The sequence below is a fragment of the Cloeon dipterum genome, chromosome X, assembly GCF_949628265.1.
Source record: "Cloeon dipterum chromosome X, ieCloDipt1.1, whole genome shotgun sequence".
Classification (NCBI taxonomy): Eukaryota; Metazoa; Arthropoda; class Insecta; order Ephemeroptera; family Baetidae; genus Cloeon; species Cloeon dipterum.
In genome coordinates, this window is record NC_088790.1 from 6189803 (window position 1) to 6216266 (window position 26464).

Here is a 26464-nt window from a genome sequence, read left to right on the forward strand (position 1 = left end):
TTCTCATTGAAAGAGTTAGATTAGGGGGGCCATTTAAATGGTGTTGTGCGCATGCTCGACCCATTCAATATACCGCATGCACGTATTATAAACACGCATCACAAAAATTACTGCCACACACTTCACATCCTTAAGTTTTCAGATAACCAATCTGTGATTTTTAAGACCATACTTTTGGCTAAATCAAAGTGAAAATGACAGGAAATTTGCAACCAGTCACACATGTTATTTTTGACATGGACGGATTACTCTTAGGTACGTAACACACGTTTGTAGATCATTTTCTTTGTACAAATTTATTATATAACAAAGATAGCCGGCATTTCTGGTCTAAAATTTAAAATTTGTTTCAGATACGGAGATTCTTTATACCAAAATAACCCAAATGATTGCGGACAGATTTGGAAAGACATACACTTGGGAACTAAAGCAGTCATTGATGGGATTTAGTGGCCCAGATGCTGCGATTAAACTGATTGAAGGGATGGGCCTTCCTCTTTCACCTGATGAGTACATCAAGGAATCACACATCTTGTACAATGAGTACTTTCCGAAGTCAAATTTAATGCCAGGTGAGCTGCCAAAGAGACCATGGTTTAAATTTTGAAATGTTCTACAATATTGTGCATTTTCCATGATTAGGTATCATATAGACCAAACTGTCTCTTAGATACATTGACATCTATCCCAAATTTTGACTAAAAACTTAACAATAATTTGCTTCATTGTTATTCTACGATAATAAATAATATAACCTATAAAAGAACGTAGTCGCACAATTACAATAATTTATTATCACAATTTAAAACTGTTATCACATAAACGCTTCACAAAAAGTGTGATATAGAATCTACATAAACTATCGAGATGAAATCACTTTATTTGGGCTTTATGAGAAAAAATAAACGATTATCATACGACACAATTATATCAGTTCTAATTACAACAAAATAAAAATTAGAAGTCAAATATTTTTACCTACTGTTTCACTGTATTAAAACAGTCGTTTCCGTATTCTTATTTGCAGCTAAATTAAATACCAGATTAGGTCAAAATAAACTATGATCATACTTTCAGGGGCGGACCGATTGATTCGACACTTGCATAAACACAAAATCCCCATTGGAGTCGCCACTAGTAGCGGAAAAGAGCCGATGGCTTTAAAAACCCAGAGGCACACTGAGCTTTTCCAACTCTTTGATCCGATTGTGTGTGGATCAAGCGACCCCGAAGTCACGAAAGGAAAGCCGGACCCCTGCATCTTTCTGGTGACCGCCTCAAGATTCCAGCCAGCAGCAAATCCAGAGAAGGTTTATTTAAGCTTTATTATTCTGAAATTTCAAGATTATAATCTCTGCTTGTTCGCAGTGCCTGGTGTTTGAAGATGCGCCCAACGGGGTGACAGCTGGCGTGGCTGCTGGAATGCAGGTTGTGATGGTTCCTGACCCTAGGGTCTCGCCTGAACTCAGGGAAGGAGCAGCTTTGGTCCTGGAGTCGTTGGAGCACTTCAAACCTGAACTCTTTGGACTCCCTCCTTTCTCTGATTAGGATGTACAACCATGTGAGATAAATTTTATCTTTGGGCGCATAAATCATTTAATTTTATTAATGCTGACTGTTTAAAAATACATTATTTTTTGGAGTACAAGAAATCTATTAATTTAATTCATTTGTCCTGGGAATGCTATTGCGATAAGGAGCAAGAAAACCAATGATAAAACTGAGAACCGAGCGGTGCCTGAATTATTTTTCACTACAAAAGTGCGTATTTCCATTGGTTGCAACAAAATAGAATCTCCTGCATCAATTACTGGTGCAATATTCCTCTCTTTTTCTGCCTCTGCGCCGTCCATTCGAAACTGGAGCCTTGAAACCTCTGCTAAACGCCTGTTAGCCCCAAGTGACATCTCTTCAATCATTTTGTCGGTACCAAATCGTTTTGTCAAATTCTAAAACAGAGTAAATTAACAATGCGCCTCATCAAATGCGAGAACTTACATAAATGGGTACAAGGGAATTTGCAGAGAGGGCAGGGTCGTCATTTGGCTCATAAAAGTGCTCAAATCGCACCAGAACCTCTTCGCCACCCTTTGTTGGCTCCAGAGTTAAAATGTTGACATTTTCGGGCACCTTGTTGTTTATTCCTTGATACTAAGACCGAGAGATGCATTTTTTAAAATAAAAAAATCATCTAAACCGTTAAATCAACAGCGAGATATTACCAGAACTTCGTAATTTTCCAGCCACTGGGAGTCACTCAAGTCAGTAGGGGCGAAAAACGCCCAAGGAGCCAATATCATGTTGTCTCTGCTCCACCTGCGCGCTTTCGCTGTGGCGGTCGTACTGAGCGCTTCCGAAATTGGCGCAAACGAAAATAAGTGTCTTCCCCGAGCTATCATTCCTTGTGATGCGCCACTGTTAGGGTCTTCATACTTTTCGTTCAGTGCTTCTCCAACACCTCGACCGTCATCAAAGAGAAGGCGGCGGTGCAACTTTAGGGTTTTGCCTTTATTAAATGAAAATTAAAATATCCAATGTGCCAAACCATCAATTCAAGAGTTCCATCTTGCAAACTGGTACCGCCCTGTGCCCTGTCTATTAGAACGGTCATTTCCGTTTCGTTTTTCGTTGTAATAAACGTTGTGACTGGGAAGTAATTTCCTGCTATTTCTTCTTTGAGGTCCAAATCCCAGGTCGGTCGGTAATCACGTTTCCTTTCAATGCTCCCGCGGCCGTTGGAATCCGTGTAGAAAATTCCATTAGTTACCAAATCCTGTGCCGAGTAGCGAGTAACGACTTCCTTTCCAGGATTAACCAGGCTTTAAGCAAGATGAAAAATCAAAACGATGAAATGAAATAGTATGTTGAAAATTACAGTTCAGCGGGAATCGGGCCAATCATCCACTCAAATTCGACAAATTCGTTATCAGCATACACTCGAATAATCTGGCTGACCCAGTCCGAGAACTTTTGATGGATTTCTTGCACTAACTCTCCTGTAAATATTTTTGCAGTTTTCACTAGGTAAAAACATACTAAAATCTTACCTTTAAAAGTCGCAATTTCTGGCGTTGCATTAATCACAGTGGCGTTTCCGTTTGGCCTGAATATGTATGCTCCAGACGATTGACTACTCTCCATGTTGCCATTGCTTCCCAGATAATAGTAAAAATTTTGGCTCAAGCCTGTGTATTTTAACCCATTTTGTTTGGAATATAAACTTTCAAACAGACCGGTGTTTGGATCCACATTTGCCTGGATTAGCTGTTGAGAACGGTAAATTTTTTTATACGGACTTTTAAGTTAATCTCACGTTTCCTTGAATGGCGAATTTTCCGTCACCCTCGACTGGCGCAGGCACGGCGGACTCCTCGGCCGTTTTTGTTACGTAGAACGTTTGGAAACCAAGTGGAGGAATGATGGCCTTGAAAACCAGTTCTTGCACAGCCGTGCTGATGCGGTAGGGCACCCTCAAAACGTGATCAGGAATTTTCAGCATTTGAGTCGCGATTGGGACGGTGCCTGCGTAATTCCATTATGTAGTTCAACTTATGCAACGGGCACAACAGAGCAGTCGCGCGGGTTGCATACTTTCACTATTTTTACCTTGCGAGACGGTGTATTTGAAGTTTTGCACTGGCAAACGGACGTATGTAGAGGCTTCCTGAGCCAGAGGGTTGTACAGGGTAACCACGAATTTTTCGTTTGACTCTGAAATTTCGCACTGGCTGACGTTCAAAAGCAAACATGACTCATAATTTACGTTAGGCGCTTCCGTAATTTTCGCTGATAGTTTGCTGGTGTAAAACAGAGAGGATAAATACTACCTTTTCAGTATGATAATTTTAAATAATTACTTAATCGCCTTTGCAGCAGTTGCTCCGCAATCGAGCATTCCTTTGTACAGCATTTTAGCGTAATCGTCGGCCACGTGTTGTTTTTCAGTGCCGGTTATTGCGTCGTGGTGCTGCATTACCCCCATCGCTTCTCGCAGCGAGTCCAAATCTTCCCACTTTTCCTGCTTGAGCTCCGCCAAAACGCTCAACTGCTTGCAAACCTTGATGCAAAAATGCGTTTATTTTTCCCTAAATAATTTTTTTTACAAATGGACACCTGTAATAAATTATTTCCTCGTCTCTCCATGTACTTCAAAGTCGGCCTGGAGGTGTAGTAGCCCGTCCAGAAACTGTGGTCCCCGTCGGCGTATGGGAACAAATCGTCGCTTTTCGTTTTCCACACTTTGTCCGCCCTGTGCACCGCTTGCAGATAACACGAGGGCGTGGAATATAAGAGATTTATCATGCTGCCATTTTTCTGCTCAGCGTTCACGTGCCTTGAAAGGTCGTCGCCGATAATTAATTAGGACGCAAACATCAACTTGGGATAGTGTATACTTAATGAGTCTGTCGATATTATCAAACCACGAAGCCGCCTGTTGGTATGTGAAGTCGTCGCCCATCGTAACAAGCATATGTTCCGTTTGGTATGTGTCCTTTTGAGAGTTGACAAACTCCATAAACGAATTCACCTAAACAAAAAAAATCTCGGACAGTCAAGAAACCATTTTAACGCGACAAAAATACTCTATTCGGGACGTTGTAGTCGCCACTGTTTGGGTTCTCGTTTATCGGCTGATCATTGCAGTGCACTAGATCAAAGCAGTATCCGCTGGGAGCGCTGTAATGCTTGTAGAATGCCTGTGTGAAGATGCTAGACGCGTTTCCTATATTAATTTATTAAATTTATGTAATTTCATTAATCTGAGTATTTTTTCTAGGGCTACCAAGACTTTCGCTAGCTCGCCAGACGAATTCCATCTCTTTGTCGCGGATTCTGCGAGCTCTGTCTTGATGGTCAAGTCGAGCGAAAAACAGCCCGTCGAATCCCATTTGCGCCAAAATTGACGCCGTCTCTCGAGCGTGTCCAAATGGGTCGATTTGCCATCCAATTTTGGGCTTAGCGCAAGAGAGGCCATCAAACATTTGGTCAATCGTTCTAAAAAAGTGTACCGTAAAATTGAATTCGTGTCTCTTCAAACGTTTCGCACCCAAAGCCCAAAGTAAATTGGTCGATAATGGAGTGATAATGAGTAACAGCCTCATCGTGCATGCTCCACGCTCCGCTGATCAATTCAAGTTGGCCTTTTTCAATTAGGGTGCGCATTTTAGCCCTTCTCTCATCGTTCTGGATGTCCCACCACTGTTTCAGGAACGCCGTTTCGACATAAATAAAACTGTTCAAGGGGTTCAGAAATGAATAATTTGCACTGAACAACGAAACGATTATTATCTCAAGTACCGCCTATCAGGGTGTTTCGAGAGTTCATCTACTACTGAATCAATTATAATCTGGACCGCAGCCTTTTGAATGTCGGGTCTTTGGCCGTAGAAGTATTGGTCCACAGTTTTGAGCCAACCAACATCGTCGTGCGTGTGGGGAATTAGATGAACATTTGTGTAGCCCTCTTTTGTTGGGTGACAAACCTGCAATTGTAATTTTATTCTTTCCTGAGCTGCTAGTTTTTCTGGGAGAGTGCAATAGAACAATTAAGAAATTGAGAGAAATAAAAAATAAATCGAGAGATAATCATCCTTGAATATCGCAGGCTATTCATGGTAATTTTAGTAGTTTATTTTATAAAACTTTTATTTAAAAATACACTCAATTTATATAAGAAATTGAATTGTCGAAATTGCCACGAGGGAAATTCTTAGAGAAAAATATAATTTTGCTGCAATTATTTTTTCCCATCACAATTCTACTATTTTAAGCTATATTCGATGATTTAAATTTAAGTTTTTTTGTTTGATCAGGGACTTGAAATACGCCTAGCGTAACCCTATTATTCAATCTGGAGAAATTCATGAGTGATTTCATCAAAGGCTTAATTTACAAATTTAATAAGTCACGTTATAGACATTCCCATCGCTTTCACTAAGAATATAAATACAAAATGAATAAAATATGTGAATTATTACAGAAAAAGAAATATATTGCGTCAGACTACTGTACAAGTCATTTTAAAATGTCTACTGATCTAAATGCGTACCTCACATGATGCTTTATAGCTGGTTTCGATGGGATTTGCCCGCACCAAATAAACACTCAGCAAAAATAATGAGGTAGTTGCGGACGTCCTCATCGTAGTGCTGTTGCACTCACTCAGTTAGATTTGCTGACTGCTTTGGCAACACTTAACATTAATATACAAAGTGCCTCTTTTATCAAAAACTTCTTGGAGTTGATAAACCCATTAAACCCAAAGCTGTTGTTGATGCACTCAGTTTAGAATATTTTAGTTTATCAGTTTTCAGAGGGCGTACGTTCAAATACAAACAATAATATTCTGTATAATTAGAAACGCTGATTGTGGATTCCTAAAGAAAATGGAATCGCCATAACAACATGCTGATATGAGAAGTATTGTGGAAGAGGCAACACATGTGTGATGTGTGCTCTTATCAAATGTTATTGATTATGTTCTAACACTTGCGGATAATCGTCAATCCTTGCAGAGTAATTCAACAATAATTCTAACCAAGAAAGTTTTTATTATTTTTTTACTATCAGAATTTTTGCTCTAGTAGGTTTAAAAAAACTAAAAAGTTGGTATATTTATTTTAAAAATGATGAATCTTTTATTTTTAACGTATTTAGTATTTTACTATGAATGGGTACGGTCTTCAGTACTTGACAGCATCCTGAATGTCCTGGCGTTTATGAGTGCCATCACAAAAAGGTCGGTTTTCAGTCTGCTTGCAATTGCATAGGTAGTACTCCTTGGTATCAGCAACCATGAAGATCACTGGCTTCATTGTTATCTTAAAACGAAAATCTTTGTGCGTCCCGTCACAGAATGGCTGCGAAAAGAAACATTTGTTTTTCAATCAAACATTTTAAGGCTCTGATGGTTGAAATAAACACCAAATTATGAACCAATTTTTCAATCATTTCTTTGCTGTACCTGATTTTTGCTCTTGCCACACGAGCACCAAGCGTATTTCTTGTTTGCCTCTAAATTAAATTTGAATGGTCTCTTGTCGTAAATGGCACCCTTCTCTTTCTGATCAGTGGCAATGTCTTTGTCCCGCAGCAAGTTCTTTGGCATGAGGTCTTCTTTCTTAGACGACGTGCTCGAATTCTGCCAAAGAGTACCGGGAAATAATTAAGATAGAGTCGTTGAACCCTCAAAGCAGCACTAAACTCACGAGACGGGAAATATTGCAGAGACTGTTTCTTTGATGTAAAACTCGCCTGCCTCCAAATACAGACAGCTGGTGCAGAAGGCAAGCCATTTAGATTGTTTCAAAATTGATTTCGAAAAATCCTGGACTGAAGAATTGACACAAAGACAAAGACACCCTGAGAAAATGTGCTCGGACAAGAAGCTGATTGTTTTGTAATCCTCCTTCCAGCTGACAGCCATTTAGACAGGATTCGTCGATGTAGTGGCGCGAAACTACGGTCAAGTTTGAATGTTTTAACTTGTCCTTTGCTCACAGCGATGAAAAGGGAGATTATCAAAGTGAATTTTTGTTGTAAAATATTGTTTCCAGGACGATATTCGTAATTCAAGTTATTTCCTTCGCTAGAAATAGGAATTTTGAATGGAATAAAATGCAAAGAGTTTGTTTGCAATAAGGTTTTGGAGTTTTATTGAAACTTAATCAAGTATAATAAATATATATTCATGAGGAGTGGGGCAAATTATGAATTTACACAAGTTTTGCGCTGGGTATATATCAAATACACGTTTTACAATTCTGAGGAAGTATTTATACAGAAACAGAAAAAATATAACAGACAGCTTGACAGAAGTAGAAAACACAGATTCACATTCGATACATAAGTCACCATCGGTATTCGGTGAGACGTTGATATTGCTGCGTTGTTTAGAATTTTGAATGTGAGCCTTCTGCGGTTTTCAGTTTGTATCGACATTTTTACAAGAACTAAATTTAATGCAAGTCATACTCAGCTGACTCAAATCAATCAAAAAATCATCTTATACAAAAGGTGAATCGGACGCTCTGAATTCTTGTGATTTGCACGAATGATTGATCAGTTTGTGAGATGGACATGTAATTACTCTTATAAGTTTCCTCATAAACACATCAATTTGGATTCCTCACTAAATTTTATGTAGTTTTATCTTCACACATGAGATGAGAGTTTGTTTCTTTTATTCTTAGATTGTACTTAATCGTATTATTTTAAATATGGCTTTTCCTCTTTAAAATACAAAAATTTGCTCTGGCTAACAACACCGATATAGATACTCTTATATAAAGATTATTGATGATTTATTCTGGGTTGTTGAGATAAAAGGGAGAAATTAGTAAATGATGCGCGCAGAGTTACACAAGCGAAGTAGAAAAGAAAAATTATAGCAGCAGTGCTCGGAGAAAATTGAACTGAGGTACACTGGCACAACAAATAATATAATATAATATTGTATGTGTGTAAATTCTCACATGTAACCATCGCATTTCGAATCGGTTCGCCTTTTCACAGTCAAAGCCGCGCGCGGTGTGTGGACTTGTGAGTATTATTTGCAAGTTCAGAATTATTAATTTATCCCCTCGGACTCGTCCAAGTAATTTTCAGTAATAATGATTACAATAGTCAACTGCAATCTAAACGGAGAACAGTAAAACTCAATTGCTTTTTCGTTAATCGATCAATATAGCACAAACACAACACTTATATTGTAATTTGTAGAAAGTGCATAGTATTCTTGCCAATTGGTATAATGTACGCTAATTGTTTGAATATGATATAATCCACTCGCGCATGCACTTTAAGAGAGGTACGTTTCGCTTAATTTTAAAATAGTGACGCCCAGCATTTTGCCCTCCAACTTGAACAATAAAATGCGGCAAAATACCGAGCAGTCCCACGTTTGTGTTGGCTATGCTAAAAGCTACTTTGGAACATTCAATCTTGATACAGCTTTGCGTCTCGTCGCTTAATTGTTACAAGGTTCTCTTTGATTAATTCCTCCCGAAAAATACTGCCATTCACCATTTCGCTCCTCTAAACATTGAACAAAAATAAGTTTGCCTTTGATATGAAGTGGACGTAGAAAATAACTCTCGCGTATTGTGTGTATAATATATTTCTGGGTTCCACAGGGTTTCGCTTATTCCATAAAAGTTTGATCCACTTGTCAAGTTGGAGTTGGAAATTATTGTTTTGGATATACATATGTTTCATAGCGCGCGTCTCCGTCAAGAGAGAAAGAGTAAAACTGTTTTTCGTGTAATTTGTGTGTTCAAAATGATCAAATGGCAAATATTTCCAAATTTCTCCCTCTGCTAAAAATTGTATTTAACAATTCTCATTGTTGTTTTTGCAATGGCTTCTTGTACTTTGTCATGTGCACTTAACTAATAATATAATATTTTAATTTTCGTCAATTATGGTAATAATTACTACTTTCAATCATCACACAGCATCAATCATCACTTATTATTATTAAAGTTACAGGAAATTGAACTGAATATTCCTTGCTTGTTTAGTTTTCATACATGTATGGCGTATTATCCAACTCTGCGCCGCACGAGCGCGAGTAATCCACATGTATGAGATGAAATTTTACAGTTAAACCGTTTCGTGTTAATCCTAATTAGATTAATCTGTTGTACCATTTATGAAAGAATTCGTCTTTTCTCCTAAAGAACCAGATCTTATTCACAAATGTGTGTAGCATTGTGTGGGCGAGTGTACTCCTTTTCCTACGTATTATACTATGATCCAATTTCCTTAACCGACATCATAAGGGGCGAACTGATAGTGTGGGGGGAGGTCCTTGACTTTTTTTGTTATAAAAAATAACGTTTGCGAAAATAACTCACATCCTGATGCGGGCATTTAAATCTTTCAACCACTTTTTTAGAAAAGGAAAAATCGCAAGAATTACTCAACAATTCAAAACGCGGTTTCGGCTCTTAAATCTATGGATAGTAGAGTTTTACTTCCCTAAACATGATTACGCGATAATATTGATTTCAACTAAATTATTACAAAAGAGGCGATACACAATAATAAAGCTTAGATGTTTTGGTAAAAATATAAAATAAATAGTTATACATAATATGAGGGGGAAAATATGATACTGAAGATTGAAATGTAAGTGAATCCAAGATACTAAAATTCATTTTAAAACCTAACTCACTTTTGTTAAAAAAGACGATCAAGCGAAGTGTAATCAAAGAGTAAAACCATTAACAACGAATACTGCTGTGCAACAGCTCGTCATTGACAACATGATGCATGTACTAAATATCAGGTATTGCCAATCATCTTAAGTCAAATGTGAAATCGTTCGGCAGAGCGCGTGTGGCAAGGAGAATTGCAGTGCACTATTTTCACGCCTCCAATGATATTGGTCAGAGTGCGAGGCTGAAAATAGTGGCTCCCGTCGCGACAGGCTCTGCGAGACTGAGGAACCTGTTGGTCTGTACAATAAAATAATAATAAAAAAATTGTGCACCGTGGCCTGCAACAGGGCTTGGAAGGGTGGTTTGACACCGCAACGGCGCCAAAAGACGCGCGGATAATATATGCAAGCAAACTCGTTCTTGTGGAGGTAATGCGAGGACTCTAACTTGATTGTTATCTTTTTTTTGTCCAAGCCCCGCGCGTTTGAAAAAAAAGTAAAGCTAGGCGCCACTCCACTCTGCGATGATGATTTACAGTTAATATATAAATGTATACATATATTCATGAATCTTCTCATCGGATAAAGCAAAAGAGATCAAAATTGTTGGTAAAATGTGGTAATAATAATATGTAACAATAAAAATTAAATCTTACAAATGGATCGAGAGTGTCGCTGATTGATGTAAAATGTGTTGAATATATACAAGATCGAGACATCATACGTTTAGTGTCCTTTAAGTACACAAAGATTGAGGCCCGATCGTGGGTCCCAAAATTCATGTGAAATCACTTTGCACACCATTTCTCATCGTTTGCCTCCCTTGCAATTTTTCGTGTGTGATCTTTCTTCTCGTTGTACTTTCCTTGATGATAACCAGCACCCTTCCAGTTTTTTGTTCAAAAGTCTTTTGCATAATTGGCAGGTATTTGGTTAGCACTGTGTCAGTACATCAGTTCGATCGGGCCGTTTGAGGCGGAGGCACACGATCTAAGCAGACACATGTAGTCTTTGGCAATAATTTAGGCCTTTCGGGGGGTGAACGAAAGTTTGTCAGTCACTTTGGCCGGGCCGTGCGTTCATTACCAAAGCTTGCGCTTCTGTTCTCAGCGAATAAACCAGCGATTTCGACTCTCCTTGTCGGTGCGGCGGTGGTGGCGGAGGCGGTGGGGGTTCGCCTAGTCACCGAACCGAGTGCAAGCCTTTTTCCATTTGCACTGGGTGCACCACTGCTCCCGGTGCTCCATGCCGTACACCTTGCGGCACTTTTTTGACTCGCCACGCACCCGACGCCCACTCGGACTCAGCTTCGGCGAGCTCACCGTTTTCGGGCTCAGCTTCTGATACTTCTGCGGCGAGACCTGCAATTAACAGATTGTATTTGTAGGAGAGCGCTTCGTAAATAAATTATGCTCAGCGGGTCGTAATTAAAATGGTACTCACGGGCAGGTAGCTCCCGGGCGTCCAGCTGAAGGACGACATGGGGATCGTGAGTGGAGATCCCCTCTGAGAAAGTACGCTCGGCGACTTGTAGCTGCCGCTATGCTGGAGCTTTTCCTGCTGCAACTGCCGCTGATACTCGGGATCTGTTTGTGTGCAAAACGAAGATAATTTTCCGTCCCAATAGCTTGCGTTTCGATCCAACTAACCCTCGTGAGGCGGCCGGGCCATGTCCTGGTGGCTCAGCGTGGGCGGCGACACGGCCACGTTTCTAGCTTCCTCCTCCAGCTCTGTGTAATAGAACTCTTCTTCGTGGTCGCTGTTGGGGTCTTCGTCGTTTCCTTCTGGATTGCGTGGGCTGCAAAGTGGCAAAGGAAACTTAAAACGAGCTCATAGTTGAAAAATAAATATGCCGCTCGTTGCAATTGCTGAGAAATTATCTCGGTGCGCACGATGGCTACATAGACTTGGCAAAAACGGTTACTTAAATCTGATTTTTATAACTAAAATAAATAACTGCTATTTTTCCTCAAAAGCTGTCAATATTTTTGTATTATATATAATTCACGATATTTAAAAAAATTTTAAATGATGTAAAAATAACCGAATAAAATTATTTTATTGGTCTGGCATTCAAAAATTTCCAAGTCAATCAATAACTTATTTTCTTGGCCAAGGGAAAAAGAAATGTTAAAAATGTACTCACCCGAGATGCATTTTCCTGACGTGACGCTCAATAGCCTCGCAAGACGTGGTTCGCACTCCACATCCCTTCCAGGTGCATTGGAACACTGTGCACATAACCTGCAACAGAAAACACGGATTGTTACTCAAACTTGCGTGCAAAGGGTTTTAATTCGTGGGGAGTCGAAATTAAATGTCTATCATGTCGCGCACCCTAAATTACAACAACAGGAAACAGCGCGGCGGGCTGTTAAGTTGTGTGCATGTGTGTATTTTTAAAAAGTATTATTAATTCTCCTTTTGAAAGGCCGTGCACTCACTCAGTCAGTCAGATCCCAAGTCGACGGGGTTTCTTATTCAGCGAGCAAAATACACAGAAAAAATTCCGGCATGCATGCACTCTCTTGAATGAACCCTTATCAGCTGCGAGGGGAAGGAAGAGGTTGTTCCCCTTGGCGAATGCATTATGCCATTGTTTCTCGCGCGCGCGGCAGCATGTCACTTTCATAGGTGGAACAATGAACCCACCAAATCTAGCCGCCGCATTCAAAGAGAATATAGTTATCGCCGCTATTCTTCGGCTCGGAAACGAGCACACGCACTTATTGTGATTAATTTCGGTGTGTCTCGCGATCGCATTTGAATTTGTGGCCGTGCTTTTCGGAGCGAAATAAAATATTCAGACAGGCAGGCCGTACTAACTAAATACTAAATGGGATTTGCGCATTGCGAAGTCATGAGTGTGATTCGCTTAACGCGTGCACTGTCTGCGTGGAGCCGCGCGACAAACGATATATATTCATTTCACACTTGCAGACACGGCGACTGGGCGCCTAGTGGGTGTGATCGACCGTGTTAGCATTCAGTTTCACATAATAACCGCCTAAAAACGTAGGGTTTCCTCTCGAATTACTAAAAATACAGGCGGCGTCTCGAATTAAAGTGACACCTCATTTATGTACCCCTCGTGCGGCAAGCGAGAGACTGCAACCACCGCGCCGAATGCTGCACACAAAAAAGTGCTCTTCACGTCATAAGCATGAGCGACGCTCGTCACAATTGAGAGTGAAGAAAAGAAAAAGAAACTCGATGCACTTTGGCTCGAACGCATGCTACACTGTATATTTGGAGATTATGTGAGATAGACACGTGCAGTTCATTAAAATTCAAACGCGTTTGCGTCGCGACTCCCACTGCCGCCGAAGGCGAAGGGACGGGCCGCAGCGTCCCATAAATTTCGGGTGCAACGGACTGCACTTTGAAGTGGTGGCGGCTGTGCGTTTGCTCATATTTTGGTGAATGCATTTCCATTCAGCCGCCAAGCCAGGCCACCACGGAGCTGTTGCGAGGCGAGAGTAAATTTGCGGCAATGACGCTCGGGGGGTTGCAAGCCACGTGCTCTTGTTGACATTTTCGCTGCCACTTGAAAGGTGCCATTGCCACTCGTGCTGTTGCCACCCGATGGCGAACCGGGAAAGCGGAAACTGCTTCCCGGAACAGGTTGCTAAGCCAATAAATTAGCCTCCTCCCGTGCTGACGGTGCGGCGAGCTTTTGTCAGCGAGATTGAAATGCTAGCTCGCACGGAAAACTAAGTTAACAAGTAACCGCGCCCGGCTGCTGGAAATTGCATCTGCACATTACAGCCGGTGAGTGGGTGCTTTCTGACAAAGTGCACAATGACGCTCGAGAAATCGGCAGGGAGAGTGGCTCGGAGGCGGCAGACGCTGCACTTTTGCTGTTGCGACCGGCCGATATAATGCATGCATGACGCTGAGATTTTTTTTAAAGCACCGATCGTTTTGACTCGCGACGCCATAAATCTCGTCCGCATAAAACGCAAACAGGGGACGGAAAATGCGTCGATTTTCTAGCGTTTAATATGCGCATAAAAGTAGTTTTATATACGGCAAGAGATGACAGAGGGAGAATTTACATCTCCACTGTCAAAAACACACTCAGCGAAATGAAGATTCGAGTAATTCAGCCGGCTCTCTTGCTTGTGATTAGTCAAATGGAAACTAATAATTGCATTAAGAAAGCACACCGCCTGCTGCAAATTTAATTAAATTTCAACAAGCTGAAAATATTTATTACGGCGAGTAAGCGGCTTAGATGCTGGTGTAGTAATTATTGCCGCTGCGAGTTGGTTTGGCGCCACTGCCGGCCCCCGCGTCGCTCGCGCGCGTACATATAATAGTATACACGGCAGTACATCTTTTTCATTGATCACGCGGGCGAGATGCGCCCGCCGCCGGTGGGTGCACAATTTTGGCGATTCGCAAGCGCCACCGCGCGCGTCCCTCTAGGCCCCCCACCCGCTCGGGTCCGAGAACACCCGCGATCAATACGCCGACACGTGTGGCCCCTTCCAACCCCCGCGCACCCCTTGCACACTTGCTGCTGCCGCGGTTGGTAACAAACTGCGTCGCTTCCAGTCCCACCAGCGCCACGTGCCGGCCCCGCAGCCACCGAAATAACGCATTTATCGGCCCTGATTGGTCCCTGCTCTCTCTTTCTGCGGCGTCAATTTCCTATGCTGCTACATGCAATTCCCACTCGTCTCGTCCGTCGGGCCGACGACACGATTTTGGAAGCGCCGTGTGCACCTTGGCAACAACATCAAATTGCCTCTGCGGTGTGGTGCGGTGCCGCCGCGCGTGGGTGCGTGCTCGCCGGATAAGTGGTGGCAGCAGCCAGTGGTTGCAAACCCCGGAAACTGGCCAGCGTTGCTTTACGACCGTGTTGTGTGTTTGTCCGCTGTTCTTGCTGCTGAGCTCGGGCATATCTGCCGGCTATTTGTCAGGATGGGCATCATTTGCCACTTTTGAGAAAGTTGCTTTGCGTCCTGGCTTGAATACAGATTGCGCTGCGCAACCCCGACCGGAACATTTATATCTGATGATTTAATGCCATATATAAGCTGGGCGACTGCTCCAATTTCTGGAATGGTTCCATCAGCGTTTAGATGTAAAACGGCCGCGACGCAGTCCTAAAAGATTATGTCCTTTTTTCGGTGACAACGGATAAGGCTGTCACCGCGTGGGATCTGATTTACGAACGAAATCAGAGCACAAATCACATGTTTGTGTGTGTGTACACCCGCCAGCAAATAATGAGGAATTGAAACCGAGATGACAAGTCGTAAAATCCGAATCCTTATGCAACTGTAATAGCATTTACGCGCTCTGGGTTGCCTATCCATAAAAATCCTCCAGCGGCAGCACTACTTTTATTCTTCTCGTCCTGCTCTATTGTCAGTCGCGCGGCCGGGTGGCTCACTGGAAAGAGCAAGACTACTGCTCGGCCCTTTTGGAGGTGGTAGTTATTTTTAAGTAACGGCCATCGAGGAGTGCAGCTAAATTATATTACACAAAGGACGATGGGCGAGATTACCGCTTTTATTGCCAGTAAACTTTATTTATACCCAGCCAGCACGCTTGAAACAAGCTGAGAAACTGAAAATTTATGACCCCCGAGACAGGATTTGAAGAAATAACTCCCGGTTTATTGTTGGCCAAGATAATTTGTCGCTTTTAATAATATTAATTTTTACCCTTGCTCTACGCGCATCCAGCTGAGAGAATTTTCTGTTTATTTTCGGCCCGGTCCAAATACGACTTTCACGTGCGCATTTTATTACTAATCCCAAACACAAGCTAAATCACGCCGTCAGATAGCTTCGCTTCGCACGTCAGCTCACGAACGAACGGAGAAAAACAAATAAATCGTCGTCCGACAGTGTCCGTCACTTTTCCAGCTGAGAAAGACGGAGCAGTCAAATTTGAGGGATTAGCGGGCAATCAATCACTCGACGCGACCTCCACTTAATAAGTATTTAAATTGGAAAACACAACAGGCTCTCTCACTCACTCTCTCGCGAGCCAGCAAGCGCGTATTTGATGTGCGTCATGGTGCGCGAGGTGTTTATTATTATGTAAGCAGAGTGCGAGCAGCGTGACTGCTCATCACAATGACGGCTTACACCGCTCTCCAATACTAATAGAGATCAGCAGTCTAATCCTCGTATTGCTTTAACTCATCATCTCTCTCGTGCTGGCCTGGCCGGCTGGCCGGCCGAGAGCTGCCCATGCCCACTCGAGCCCTGGGCGCTTTGGCAGGCTGGCTGGCTGGCTGGTAGGCTGACACCGGCCGACAACAACAACATTGCCATGCTGCTTGGCATCGCTCCGCACGCTGCCGAGGGGGGCCGCCGCCGTAGCCGCGCCGCGGCCGCGTATACGCCGAGTACGAGTACGCCGGCAGGGAGAGAGGGAACCACTATGGAGACATCCATCCAGCACCGCCGATGGCAGGACTGTGCGAAGAGGGAGTGAGGGCGGCACTACATTAAGAGGTCACCGACCCGACGACTGAAATAGCACAAAAAAGCAAGCACGGAGTGAAAAGTAAACGCAGTTGGTTCGCTAATTCCGACTCGCGAATTACAATTGCAGATGAGCTTGTTTGGTGCGCGCTTTTGATCGTCAGCAACTTATCGCCGCTTCCTTCTTGGGAGAAATGCGCGTGTTGCATACGGAATAGAGGACACATGTTGCGAAATTAGTAGAGCGAGATGGAAGCACTCATTATTTGTTTGCTCGCTGCCAGCGCAGAATAAAAAATGATCCATCACTCCCCCTTTGCCTCTTATCAATCTCGGCAGCGCGGCTGGAAAATTTATGCAGAATGTAAATTAATTAGCTTGTTGCACGGCCTTTTTCCTTATTCTTTCCGTTCCTTTGCCCGGCGTGTTTGTTTCATTTCGTGCGTGCGCGCGGCCAACGGTTAATTTCCATTGTAATGTTTCCTCGCGAATCTGGCGAGAAACGCAATTAACGACGAACAATGCCAAGGCGATTTGCTCCGTGTATGAACAGAGAGAGCGAGAGAGAGAAAGAGCATTGCATCAGAAAAGATAAGCTCGGCAATAAATCCGGCAGCGGCAGCCGCGCGAGTGGCGGTACTACAATGTTTTCATCTTGCTCAGGTTGGTGTCCTCTCGGCGCAGGCTCTCCCATATAACCGACCGCTCTCGTCGTGTTTACCCTGGCTCAAGGTAACTCGACGCAAGGGTCATTCCTCTCGGCGCGCTGCCTCTATTTTGTGTTATACATCTCTCGTCCTGCGACGGCCGCCGACTGGCTGGCTGGCTGGCTGCTCGCTTGCTCACTCGTTGGCCTCTCCTTTTATTATTTCTTGCTCGTCTTTTTATTGTTCTTCTATTCCCAGCATCAAATGGCGTAAGGCCGAGATGATGCCGGCCGGCGAATGGAAGAGAAAAAAACTATATTGCTACCGTGCTGCAGCGGCCGAGTAAATAATAATAAGAGTGAGTGGATGGCTACTGTTTTGTGAGTGTGCCTCGCAGGCTGATTTCGCCTTACCCGTTCGCTCGGCTCGTCTGGCCACTAAACCTTAATTGCCGAGTAGTACGCAGTGCAAAAGAGCTGCCTCTAATTACCGAGTGACGATAATTGATACAGAAATGTAATGAATATGCCCGTAATTACTTTGACAGCTTCAAAGAAACGGCAGTAAAATCGATTCGTACAAAATGACGCAGCTTTTAAAGCTTTCCGCTCTGCGCCAAGCAAAAAAGTGCATTTATGTACACGCGGCGTGCGACCGTACCAAATTACGCGGCATCAGTTTCAAAGTAAAAAGCGAGTCTTGTGGCCGCTCGCTCGGAAATAAATCCTATTAAAATTAAAACATAAAACATCCCTGTTGCTTTTCACACTTTTTATTTCCGCGCAGCTATTTCGGCACAAAAGCGGCCAAACTGGCTCGGGAGCGAGCAAGCGAGGAAATCATAATTCCCCAATCTCGCGAGCGAAGAAGGACTGACTCGAATTTCCCCACCGGGATTCCCATGCTTGCATTGGTTGGAAGAAAAAGTTAATGATCCCTTTAAATCTTGTGTACTCCGGCATTTAAATCCGGTTTCTATTTAAACAAGAAGAATAGCTGCCAGCACTTGTGATGTTGCTGCTGCTGCTGCTCCGCATGCACCGCTTCTTTGCTCTCACCCCTACCTCTGGGTCGCAAACAAAGTTGCATTGCAACACATTACCAATTTATATATATAAAGCGACGGGGCCTGCACACATCATGCAGCGCGCTTCATTCAGACTTTTCAATGAGCGGCAGCTTAATTATGATTAGCTCCCGCTTTGCATGAAAAAGGATTCTGGCGAAGCTCTAGCTCGCAGCTAGCTGACTGCGCCGCGCGTATGTGTGTGTGATGTGCAGCTTACTTATATGCGCGCTGTATGTGTGTTTCAAAGGAGATGTCGTTCACTTCTCTTTTTCCTCAGTATTTTTAGAATTAATGCATTCGATGCAGCAGCAATGAGAGTGCATTCGATATGCGGCAGCAGCAGCAGCAGCAGCCGCCTGCTCGAGAGAGATGACCTCAACGTGACCCTGTCTTCTGCTTCTTGGAGAGGCCATCGTTGCCACATTTTAGGTTCACCATGGATACGCCGTAATAATAAATGTATCAGACCATTATAATCACCCGCAGTGGAAGAAGTCTCGCTTCACACAATAAGGAAAAAATGAGTACAGATCGGGTGCGCAGGAAGAAAATTTTCAGAGAGCTACAGATGAAAATAATATTCATCGGCGCGGCGCAGCCCGGCACATGTGGCTTCTTGCGGCCACTTAAAATTCCATCATCAGTTAACAAGTAACAGAGCGCATAATGTGCTGCTGGAGAGAGTGATGCCTTACTTTATCTTAATTTTTATTGAAACAGAGCGTTATGCTGCTGCGCTCGGCCAAAGTGCTGACCCTTTATATTTACAAACACACGCGTGCGAGCGACGCGGCTGATCCACGTTGGCGGAGATTATGCCCTTTTTATAACATAATCCAGCACAAATGCATAAAAATGTTGTTTTTTTTATCGCGTCTACTTTTCACTCCACTTAGGCGAGTCCTCCAAGACAGCTCATAAAATCGACTCAAAGATATAAAACCAACTTTTTTCGCCATGCGTGTCGGATTTGTATGTATTTTATCCGAAAGTTCTTGGTCGTCTCGTGGACATCTATTAATAATAAATTAAACTCTTAACTACTTGGAATGATCCGGCAGAAAAAGCGACACATTCTTCTTTTTCCGCAGGATATTTGGTTATTATAGTAATTTCGGCTGCTTGTTATAGGAACGGGATTTTTTTTCCAGCAAGCACGGCGGCATCATGCCCGCGCGAATTTTCGGAGAATCCCTGCTTTCAGATTGTTTTCCTGTCGAAAACCCTCTGTAATTAGCCGGGCAAGCTACGTCATTCGAGAGTGCATAGACGTAAAAGAGCGCAAATTAGTTCCCAGCATTTAATTTCCACGCAATTGGCCAAACACGCAACTCCGGCAGCGAAAAGGAAAGCCAGCCAGCCAGCCATCCAGGCAGCAGTCCGTCTCTCCGTAGAACGCGAAAATTATGTGCTGCCGCGATAATTACGCTGGAAACCGCTGCAAGTGACTAACCAACTTGTTGTTAATTAGCGACTCGGGATGGAAATTTATTCCGACCCAACACGTGTTGCATTTGAAATTAAGTTAGAGGCGTGCACCATCTAGTATGTTTTGCATCACAAAATGTAGCAGCGCATTCCAGCCGTGTGTGTGTGCACTTTTATTGTTATCCACATTGGATGTCACTGATGTGTTCAGGGCGGAGTGTTTGTTATTCGGAATAATAAGTGCGCTGCGCTCATCAGTGAGAGATAATTCCTTCCTTTCCCCATTCGCCGACCAACCATGACTGCACTCTAGATAGCGCATACGCGCGTATTCCCGTCGGCAGCATGCGCGCACGGCACCGAAAAATAAATATAATTACCTGCGGCTGGCTTCTCTTGTAAATATAATTATTTGAATTTGGGTAGCGGCCGATTCGCCGGTGAGCGTCGCGCCGCCACGGGAAAAGGCCGTGCACGGCAAAACGTGGGCCGACCGCGGGGTCATTCTACTGCAAAGAGTCACACATGGGTGACCAATGGGAATTAAAATTCAAAGTTGCGCGTTGCATGCTAATAACACACCGGCAGGAGAAATGTGTGCCGGTGGATATCAGGCGTGAATCTCAGGAAGGAAGTATGCTGCACACTCGTATATCTGTCGTCCCCGCTTTTTGGGCATTAACATAATGGCACACGGCATCGGCCAATTCCCCCAAACAAATTCAAGTCACCCCTGTTGGTGCATTTGCGAGCTGCCGGTGCGTGAACTGAAAACATGTAAGAGACACGCCAAAAGGTTTTCGGTGTACAACTGTACACACTCACAAAAAAAGGAACGGACCCGCGGCCGACGGCGTGTATACGCGCGCACATTACGTTTGGGCCCATTAATTATTAGCGCCTTTTGTGAGAGACCGACGACGGACAAGCTATATGGCTTGCTAAAAGCCGGAATAGAAAAGAGACTCATTCGAGCCGTTTTTCGCCCGTCCGTCGGATTATCAAATATTCAAAGGGAGGAGCTGCGCGAGCGAGAGAGTCGAGTGTGCGGCGGATGATGAATTCAGCCTTGGACTCGAATTAACAGCTCTAGTATTAAAAGGCGAATTGACATGGAGCGAGCGGCAGAATGGCAACACATGTGTGTAGTGTGTTGTGTGCATTATTATTTAAAGAGTCTCCGATGAGTCAGATGCGTTTCCAACGAAGCGATGAAAATTGGCCGTGGAGAAATGAGCGAGTCATTATTTCAGTGATACAAACTCCAGTGCGTATGTGAGTCGATGCACGCCGCGCGCGCAAATGATGACAGGTTTATACATATAGTATATATTGTAATAAACTGGCCGCGGCTCGCACGTGATGATGGACCGGTATTGCTTGCCGCGGCGGCCGAATTAAGACCACTTTTCAAGTGACAACGCCGCTTTCTTCTTAGAAAATGATAAGGATCCATGTGAATCCATGACGGCTTACCAGCCGCAAAGACTTGGAAAGAAAACTGGATTGTGATGAGAAATTGGATTATTTACTTCCAAATGCGTGCGAGGGCAGACAGTAAACTCTGTTTCTTGGCTGACGCAACAATCTCTCGAAATAAACCTGCAACTCAGTCTGCGCGTTTCTTCTCCCAGTGTCAAAAAATTGAAATGTTATTCCAGCCAAGTGAAAGAAATGCTAATGACTGTGTTTTCATTTTCCTCTTTTATGCGTTTCCAAAGTTCCATTAATCTTCGACTTTAATGAGCTTTATTCGTATATCCCGAAATTTTGTGACAGTCCATAAATAAAAATCATCTCTCTCGGCTATCTGTTTGGAATAGTAACATTAAATAAATTGATGTGTTGTGTAACCCTTGTGAGTACGGCGGCACAGTTCGTTGCTAACGGGGTCAAAAAATTCTCGCTGGCAACTTTTGATTTACGACACTCGGCTCGTTGTTAGCAGCAGTCTTTGAATAAAATATATACAAACTCATAGTATAGTAGTTGGTGAAGAGTGATACACATCATTTCACTAGAAGTGGCGTGTAAAAAATTTAATTGCGCCGCCCGCCCAGTTACCAAGTAGCAAGAAAACACAAAGCCGGCACCTTGTACATTATATGTTTTTGTTTTGTTTGGCAGACACTGCGCTGTGTGCGCGCACACATTTATGTACATAAAGAGCATTGTTGTTGCAACTCTTTGCGGCAGGTTGGTGATCGTTTGTTTCATAATGCACTCGGTGCATGCGATTCGAACCAAACCATCTCATTAATGTGGGAGGGTGCACCAAAAGCATCATTAGCTGCACACAAACATAGAAAATGAAATGCAGCCCGCGCGCGCGGGAGTGCGATGAACTTGCGTGGCAACAGACGCCTCACTCAGACGGGGGTTAATAAAAAATTTAATATCTCGTGGTATTTAGCCAGTAATGAGCCGTTGAAATATTTTACGAGCTGCCACTTTTCTAGTAGCAGTTAACTTTATTCATGATTCATGATTGCCCTCATGAGACTTCTAGGAAGCACTTCATTCCAGTTGCTCATGTAGCTAGATACTGATACCGATGTGAGTGATCAGGAAACGATTAAAAAACAGAAGTTGCTAGGCAATTAAGCGCCGAATTGGCCAGGGACGAATGTAAAGAATTTACGCGAAAAGGAGGGTTTCGTTTCAGCCGTGACTCCTTTGGTAACTTGACTCCCACATATTTCACTATAGGAAAAAGCCCTCCGCGTGCTAAGTCCAAAGAAAGAATTTGAAAGAGGGGTGGTTTTCTTGTAAGGGAAACTCGCTGCGGAAAAATACTATTTTATGGGTATATGTAACCCTGTTGTTTGTGGAATGCTGGTAGATTAGGTATAATTTCCGTGAAAAGAAACGAAAGAGATGGCAGCAGGCGCGAGCACAGCGTAACAACACGAGGCAACCCCTTGAGGTCGATTTGGCCGCGTCCAAACTGCTTTGTTTTCAAACTTGGCAACGTGGAAAACATTGGATGGCCTTTCCTCCGCGGCTATGGGAGCAGGAGGAATGTTTAATGTTTTGGGGGTATTTTTTGTGCGTCGGGCGAGCCGAGCCGGCTGCTGCGCGCATACAAAAAGCGAGCGGCTGAGCCAGGGAAGTGAGAGCGAGTGAAAATGAGGGAGGAGAGGCACGCAGACAGTGATTATAGATTAAAAAAGAGCGAGAGAGGGAGGCGGGGGATTTTCATTTAATGCAGGGCGGCAGTGAGTACTGTATACACGATTTGGGCAGCCGGCGCGCACTTGCTATTTTATAATTGCGCTTGTTGCTGGGCGCAGAAGCCGGCCGGGGCGGGCAGGCGAGCGATATTTTGGCTAAATAGGCACTAACGTTGTCAGGGGTGTGCACCCTCCTGGCTCCGGCTTGGCAACAGCACATTCTATTATTTCCTCTCGTGCGCGCCGACTGCGCTTGTCTTGGAGCAAACAGTACATATTCAGTGTGCCGTACATCTGTCTAGACGACACAGGGAGGCTGGTTGGCTCTATCAATAGGAGAGTAAAGTGAGGCAGGCGCCCTCTGAAAAATTCAACCCCTCGGTGCTTCACAAAAAAAATAAAAATTTATATCATCGTCGTCGCCCCGCAGCAAGCGAAAGGCGAGGGCATGGGAAAATGAACAGCAGCACAGGGATTTGAGGCGAGTTGTTATAAAATAGTGAAAAGAGCACCTGTTGTTGCTAAGCGCGAGGCTGTCTGCTCCTCGGCGGTCGGCGAAAAGAGGGAAGCTGATTCCGCCGCCACCACCGTGCTTGGACTTAACTGCCGCGAGAGTGGGCCAGAAGCCGCAGAAACCGAGCGTGATGTTGGCTTAATTAATTTATGGCCTCGTAATTAAAAAGCTGGCTGCTGCCGGGTGGCTTCTGTTTGGGACCAAGCTGAATTAAGCCGAGTCCGTGGAAAAAATTGCGGGCACGACAATGAAAAATAAACAAATAACCGGGCGAAGGCGGCAATGCAGATATAAAGAGGAATGTTATTTCAAAGCGCTGTCCGAGCGCGCGGACTAGGAAAAAATTTCCGAGCCGGCACGCCATATTTGTCTCCTTCGCTTCACAGAATGCACAATTTCCCAGTAAAAGTCATCTAATAATCAGGGCCTATTCAGTTGAAGTCATGTGTGAACGAAAAAATATGCCACCATAAAACGCGCGGCGCGTATTCCTTCCAAAGTGCCAAACGTCATGCAAACAAACTGCTGTCAAAATTATGGCCTCCCTTTTCAGCTCGCCCCAGCGTTTCACGATAAATTCTCAAAGTTTATGATCTAACCACCGCCACCACCACCACCTCTGTAATTCCCTCGCCTCTCCCTTCGGCTGCATAAAGCATTTCTTTCTTTTTACTTCTTTCCTTTATTGCTTGGACCTCCATAACCCCGCCAGCAGACCGACTTGTGCGCTGCCGAGCACAAAAAACTAACTCAGCCGGGCATGGGCAGACAAGGGTGCAGCCGACACACAAACACTCATAGCGCGAAACGCGCGCACGAATATTTGATTGCCATCTTTCAAACTCGCAGAGCACAGTTAGACCGAATAGAATGAAATAGACTGACTGGCGCAGGCAGATTGTATCGGTGCAGTTTATCAGCAAACGAATCCAGCAACATTTCCAAAATGATAAAAGCTTATTTTATTTTTACGCTCCGTGCACGCGCTATTTTGTGTGTCGAATGTGAGCACTGAGCACCAAAGTTCAACTATCGGGGTTAAACGACGTCAGGTTTTTTCACCGTTTGGCTCGAGTGCTGGTGCTGGCAACACCATTATAATTTCCTGTTTTCCAACATGCTGAAACGTTTATGAAATTTGTCGATAAAGGCGAAACTCGCGCGCGCGTGTGATAATTGGTCGACAAATGTGTTAATAATTGCAGCATGAACACATAGATCGCGATAAGCGCGGGCCGAAAGTGGGACGTCGTGCTCTGATATTCCGGCCTATCTGCCGGCCGGCGTACCGGCGCTGGATAATTCGCCTGCACGAAAAATTCGATTGCCGGCATAGCAGCGACGATTTATCATCCCAGGCAGAAAGTCTCTCGGGGCGGGAAAAGTCAAGGCAGTCGAAACGGAAAACGAGCTGCACCGTAATTATTACATTCTTTTCTTTTGAGAGCTAATTAATTTTCTCGTTAGCCACGACCAACATGCACACGCTGTACGCACACGGAAATGAGTTAATTAAATAACACAGCACGAGAGCTGCATCTCTCACGTCATTGTTAGTTTATTAATGCGCCGCAAGAATGCATTGTTTTCATTTCCTTTTGAAAGAAAGTGCATTATTATTTGTAAATGCGCCAGCGCCGTCCCATTTCCCTGCAGAAATCCAATTCCTGTTTCTAGGTCTGCACGTGGAGCAGTATCAACGGCCGGAGGGGCTAAAGGGGAAGTGAGCACGAGTGCATTATTTTAATATGCACTCGGCAAGGCCACGCCACTTGAAAAAAGAACGGTGCATCTCGCGCTCTGCATCGCAATCAGGCCGGCTTTGGCTTGGCGTCGAGCCAGCCCGCGAGCTGCAGTTTTGCAAGCAGCGGAATCCACCGCATGCATCCATTTTTGCATCGGCCACCAAGGTCGCGTGCCGCGCGCTTATCGTTTGAAAAGTAAGCAAGCAACGCGGAATTGAAACACTAAGCTGGCCGGCCGGTGTTTTCACAGCAGATTGTGTTTGCTGCGCGTTTGTTTGAAAGCAAAATAAATAGAGAGAACACGCACAGTGCGAACCCGCGCAGCTGATGCGTTTCGCTTGTTTCGTCGCCGCTGCTGATTCTGCTGCTGGTGCTACAGAGATGAGAAAATACATATATAAATTTGTCAACCTTGGGGATTTGCGGTCTGATTTTATCGCCCAGGACCCCGGACTGCTTTACTGCCGAGCATAAAAATAGCTCTTTTGGTCCCTTTCAAGACTGTTTATCAGTAAATCACATCTTAATTAGAAAAGAAAGAAACAGAGGCACAAAATAAACACCAAAGCTAGGCATTCCTGGAACGTGTTTAACAATATGCGCGTTATAATTCCAGCGAGTGGCGCGTCAAAATCGATTGCAATAAAGTTCGGCTTAGGCGCGGATAAATTTGCAATCACCGGACTAGATTGAGCTATTACGCAACCCCATCAACCCTTGTGCGGCAGACACGGTGCAGCCGTTTCGAAACGGTTTGCGCAACACGTGTTGCAATTCATGCGCTCGGTGTGCATGCATGCATGCTCCCATTCTGCACCGCACGATAAGCAGTGACGCAACCTACTTAGGCGGCCTGCAATAATAATTCGCACATGCACCGCCAATCTGCAGCGCTCGCTCGGTGCTGGCAGAGCGCAAGCCGGCCGGCGGGGCGGCTTGACAGCAAGCAGGGCAGTCTGTGGAAATTGTGCATGTAGTGCAGGCAGGCAGGGGCGGCTACTTGATTGAAATCAATGTGCATTGTGCTCGGCTTGACCCATATTCGCGCCCGGCTCGTGTACGTTTTGAAATAATGCAAATGCATGATTGAAGTGAATAGAGCGAAAACAATGTTAGACCCATCTGCACTGCGGTATACAAGTTTTTAAGGCAGCGCACGAAAGAGGCTATTGCTCATCCTCGACTCGCGCGCCCACCCGCCCCAGGGTCGAGTGATACATTTTGCTCAACTATTTTTTTTCTCTCCTTGGCACCCTTTATCATAGCCGTAATTTAAT

General features: G+C 44.1%; 4 protein-coding genes across 5 annotated transcripts in view; 1 reads left to right on the plus strand and 3 right to left on the minus strand.

Annotated features, from left to right (window-relative positions):
* The first annotated feature begins 57 nt into the window (after positions 1–57).
* Positions 58–6941, plus strand: Gs1l (GS1-like). Of its 2 annotated transcripts, XM_065494211.1 has the most exons (5): positions 58–255; positions 354–572; positions 1078–1310; positions 1369–1561; positions 4778–6941. In XM_065494211.1, the coding sequence occupies exons 1-4, from the start codon at positions 195–197 to the stop codon at positions 1546–1548; spliced, it is 693 nt and encodes a 230-aa protein (XP_065350283.1). In that variant the 5' UTR covers positions 58–194; the 3' UTR covers positions 1549–1561; positions 4778–6941. The 2 variants fall into 2 exon arrangements, with proteins under 2 accessions (XP_065350283.1, XP_065350282.1); XM_065494210.1 differs by lacking the exon at positions 4778–6941 and having other exon boundaries at positions 59–255; positions 1369–1652.
* Positions 1572–6183, minus strand: LOC135946137 (lysosomal alpha-mannosidase-like). Its single transcript, XM_065494205.1, has 16 exons — positions 6050–6183; positions 5299–5483; positions 5048–5233; positions 4784–4995; positions 4584–4723; positions 4395–4528; positions 4114–4333; positions 3858–4057; positions 3607–3797; positions 3314–3522; positions 3048–3264; positions 2876–2996; positions 2546–2819; positions 2223–2492; positions 1999–2151; positions 1572–1949 (listed from the first exon to the last, which is right to left on the minus strand). Exons 1-16 carry the CDS (start codon positions 6140–6142, stop codon positions 1662–1664), a joined length of 3093 nt encoding a protein of 1030 aa, XP_065350277.1. The 5' UTR covers positions 6143–6183; the 3' UTR covers positions 1572–1661.
* Positions 6613–7418, minus strand: LOC135946141 (CDGSH iron-sulfur domain-containing protein 3, mitochondrial). The gene is made up of 3 exons (XM_065494212.1): positions 7209–7418; positions 6965–7141; positions 6613–6860 (listed from the first exon to the last, which is right to left on the minus strand). The coding sequence occupies exons 1-3, from the start codon at positions 7293–7295 to the stop codon at positions 6684–6686; spliced, it is 441 nt and encodes a 146-aa protein (XP_065350284.1). The 5' UTR covers positions 7296–7418; the 3' UTR covers positions 6613–6683.
* A 209-nt stretch (positions 7419–7627) lies between these two features.
* Positions 7628–26464, minus strand: part of Glut4EF (Glucose transporter 4 enhancer factor) — a 48254-nt gene continuing 29417 nt past the window's right edge. Inside the window, exons 5-8 of the mRNA XM_065494206.1 lie at positions 12309–12406; positions 11812–11960; positions 11606–11748; positions 7628–11523 (exon numbers count right to left, since the gene is read on the minus strand). Coding sequence (XP_065350278.1) covers positions 11341–11523; positions 11606–11748; positions 11812–11960; positions 12309–12406 — 573 coding nt within the window. The 3' untranslated portion in view covers positions 7628–11340. The remainder of the gene's footprint in view (positions 11524–11605; positions 11749–11811; positions 11961–12308; positions 12407–26464) is intronic.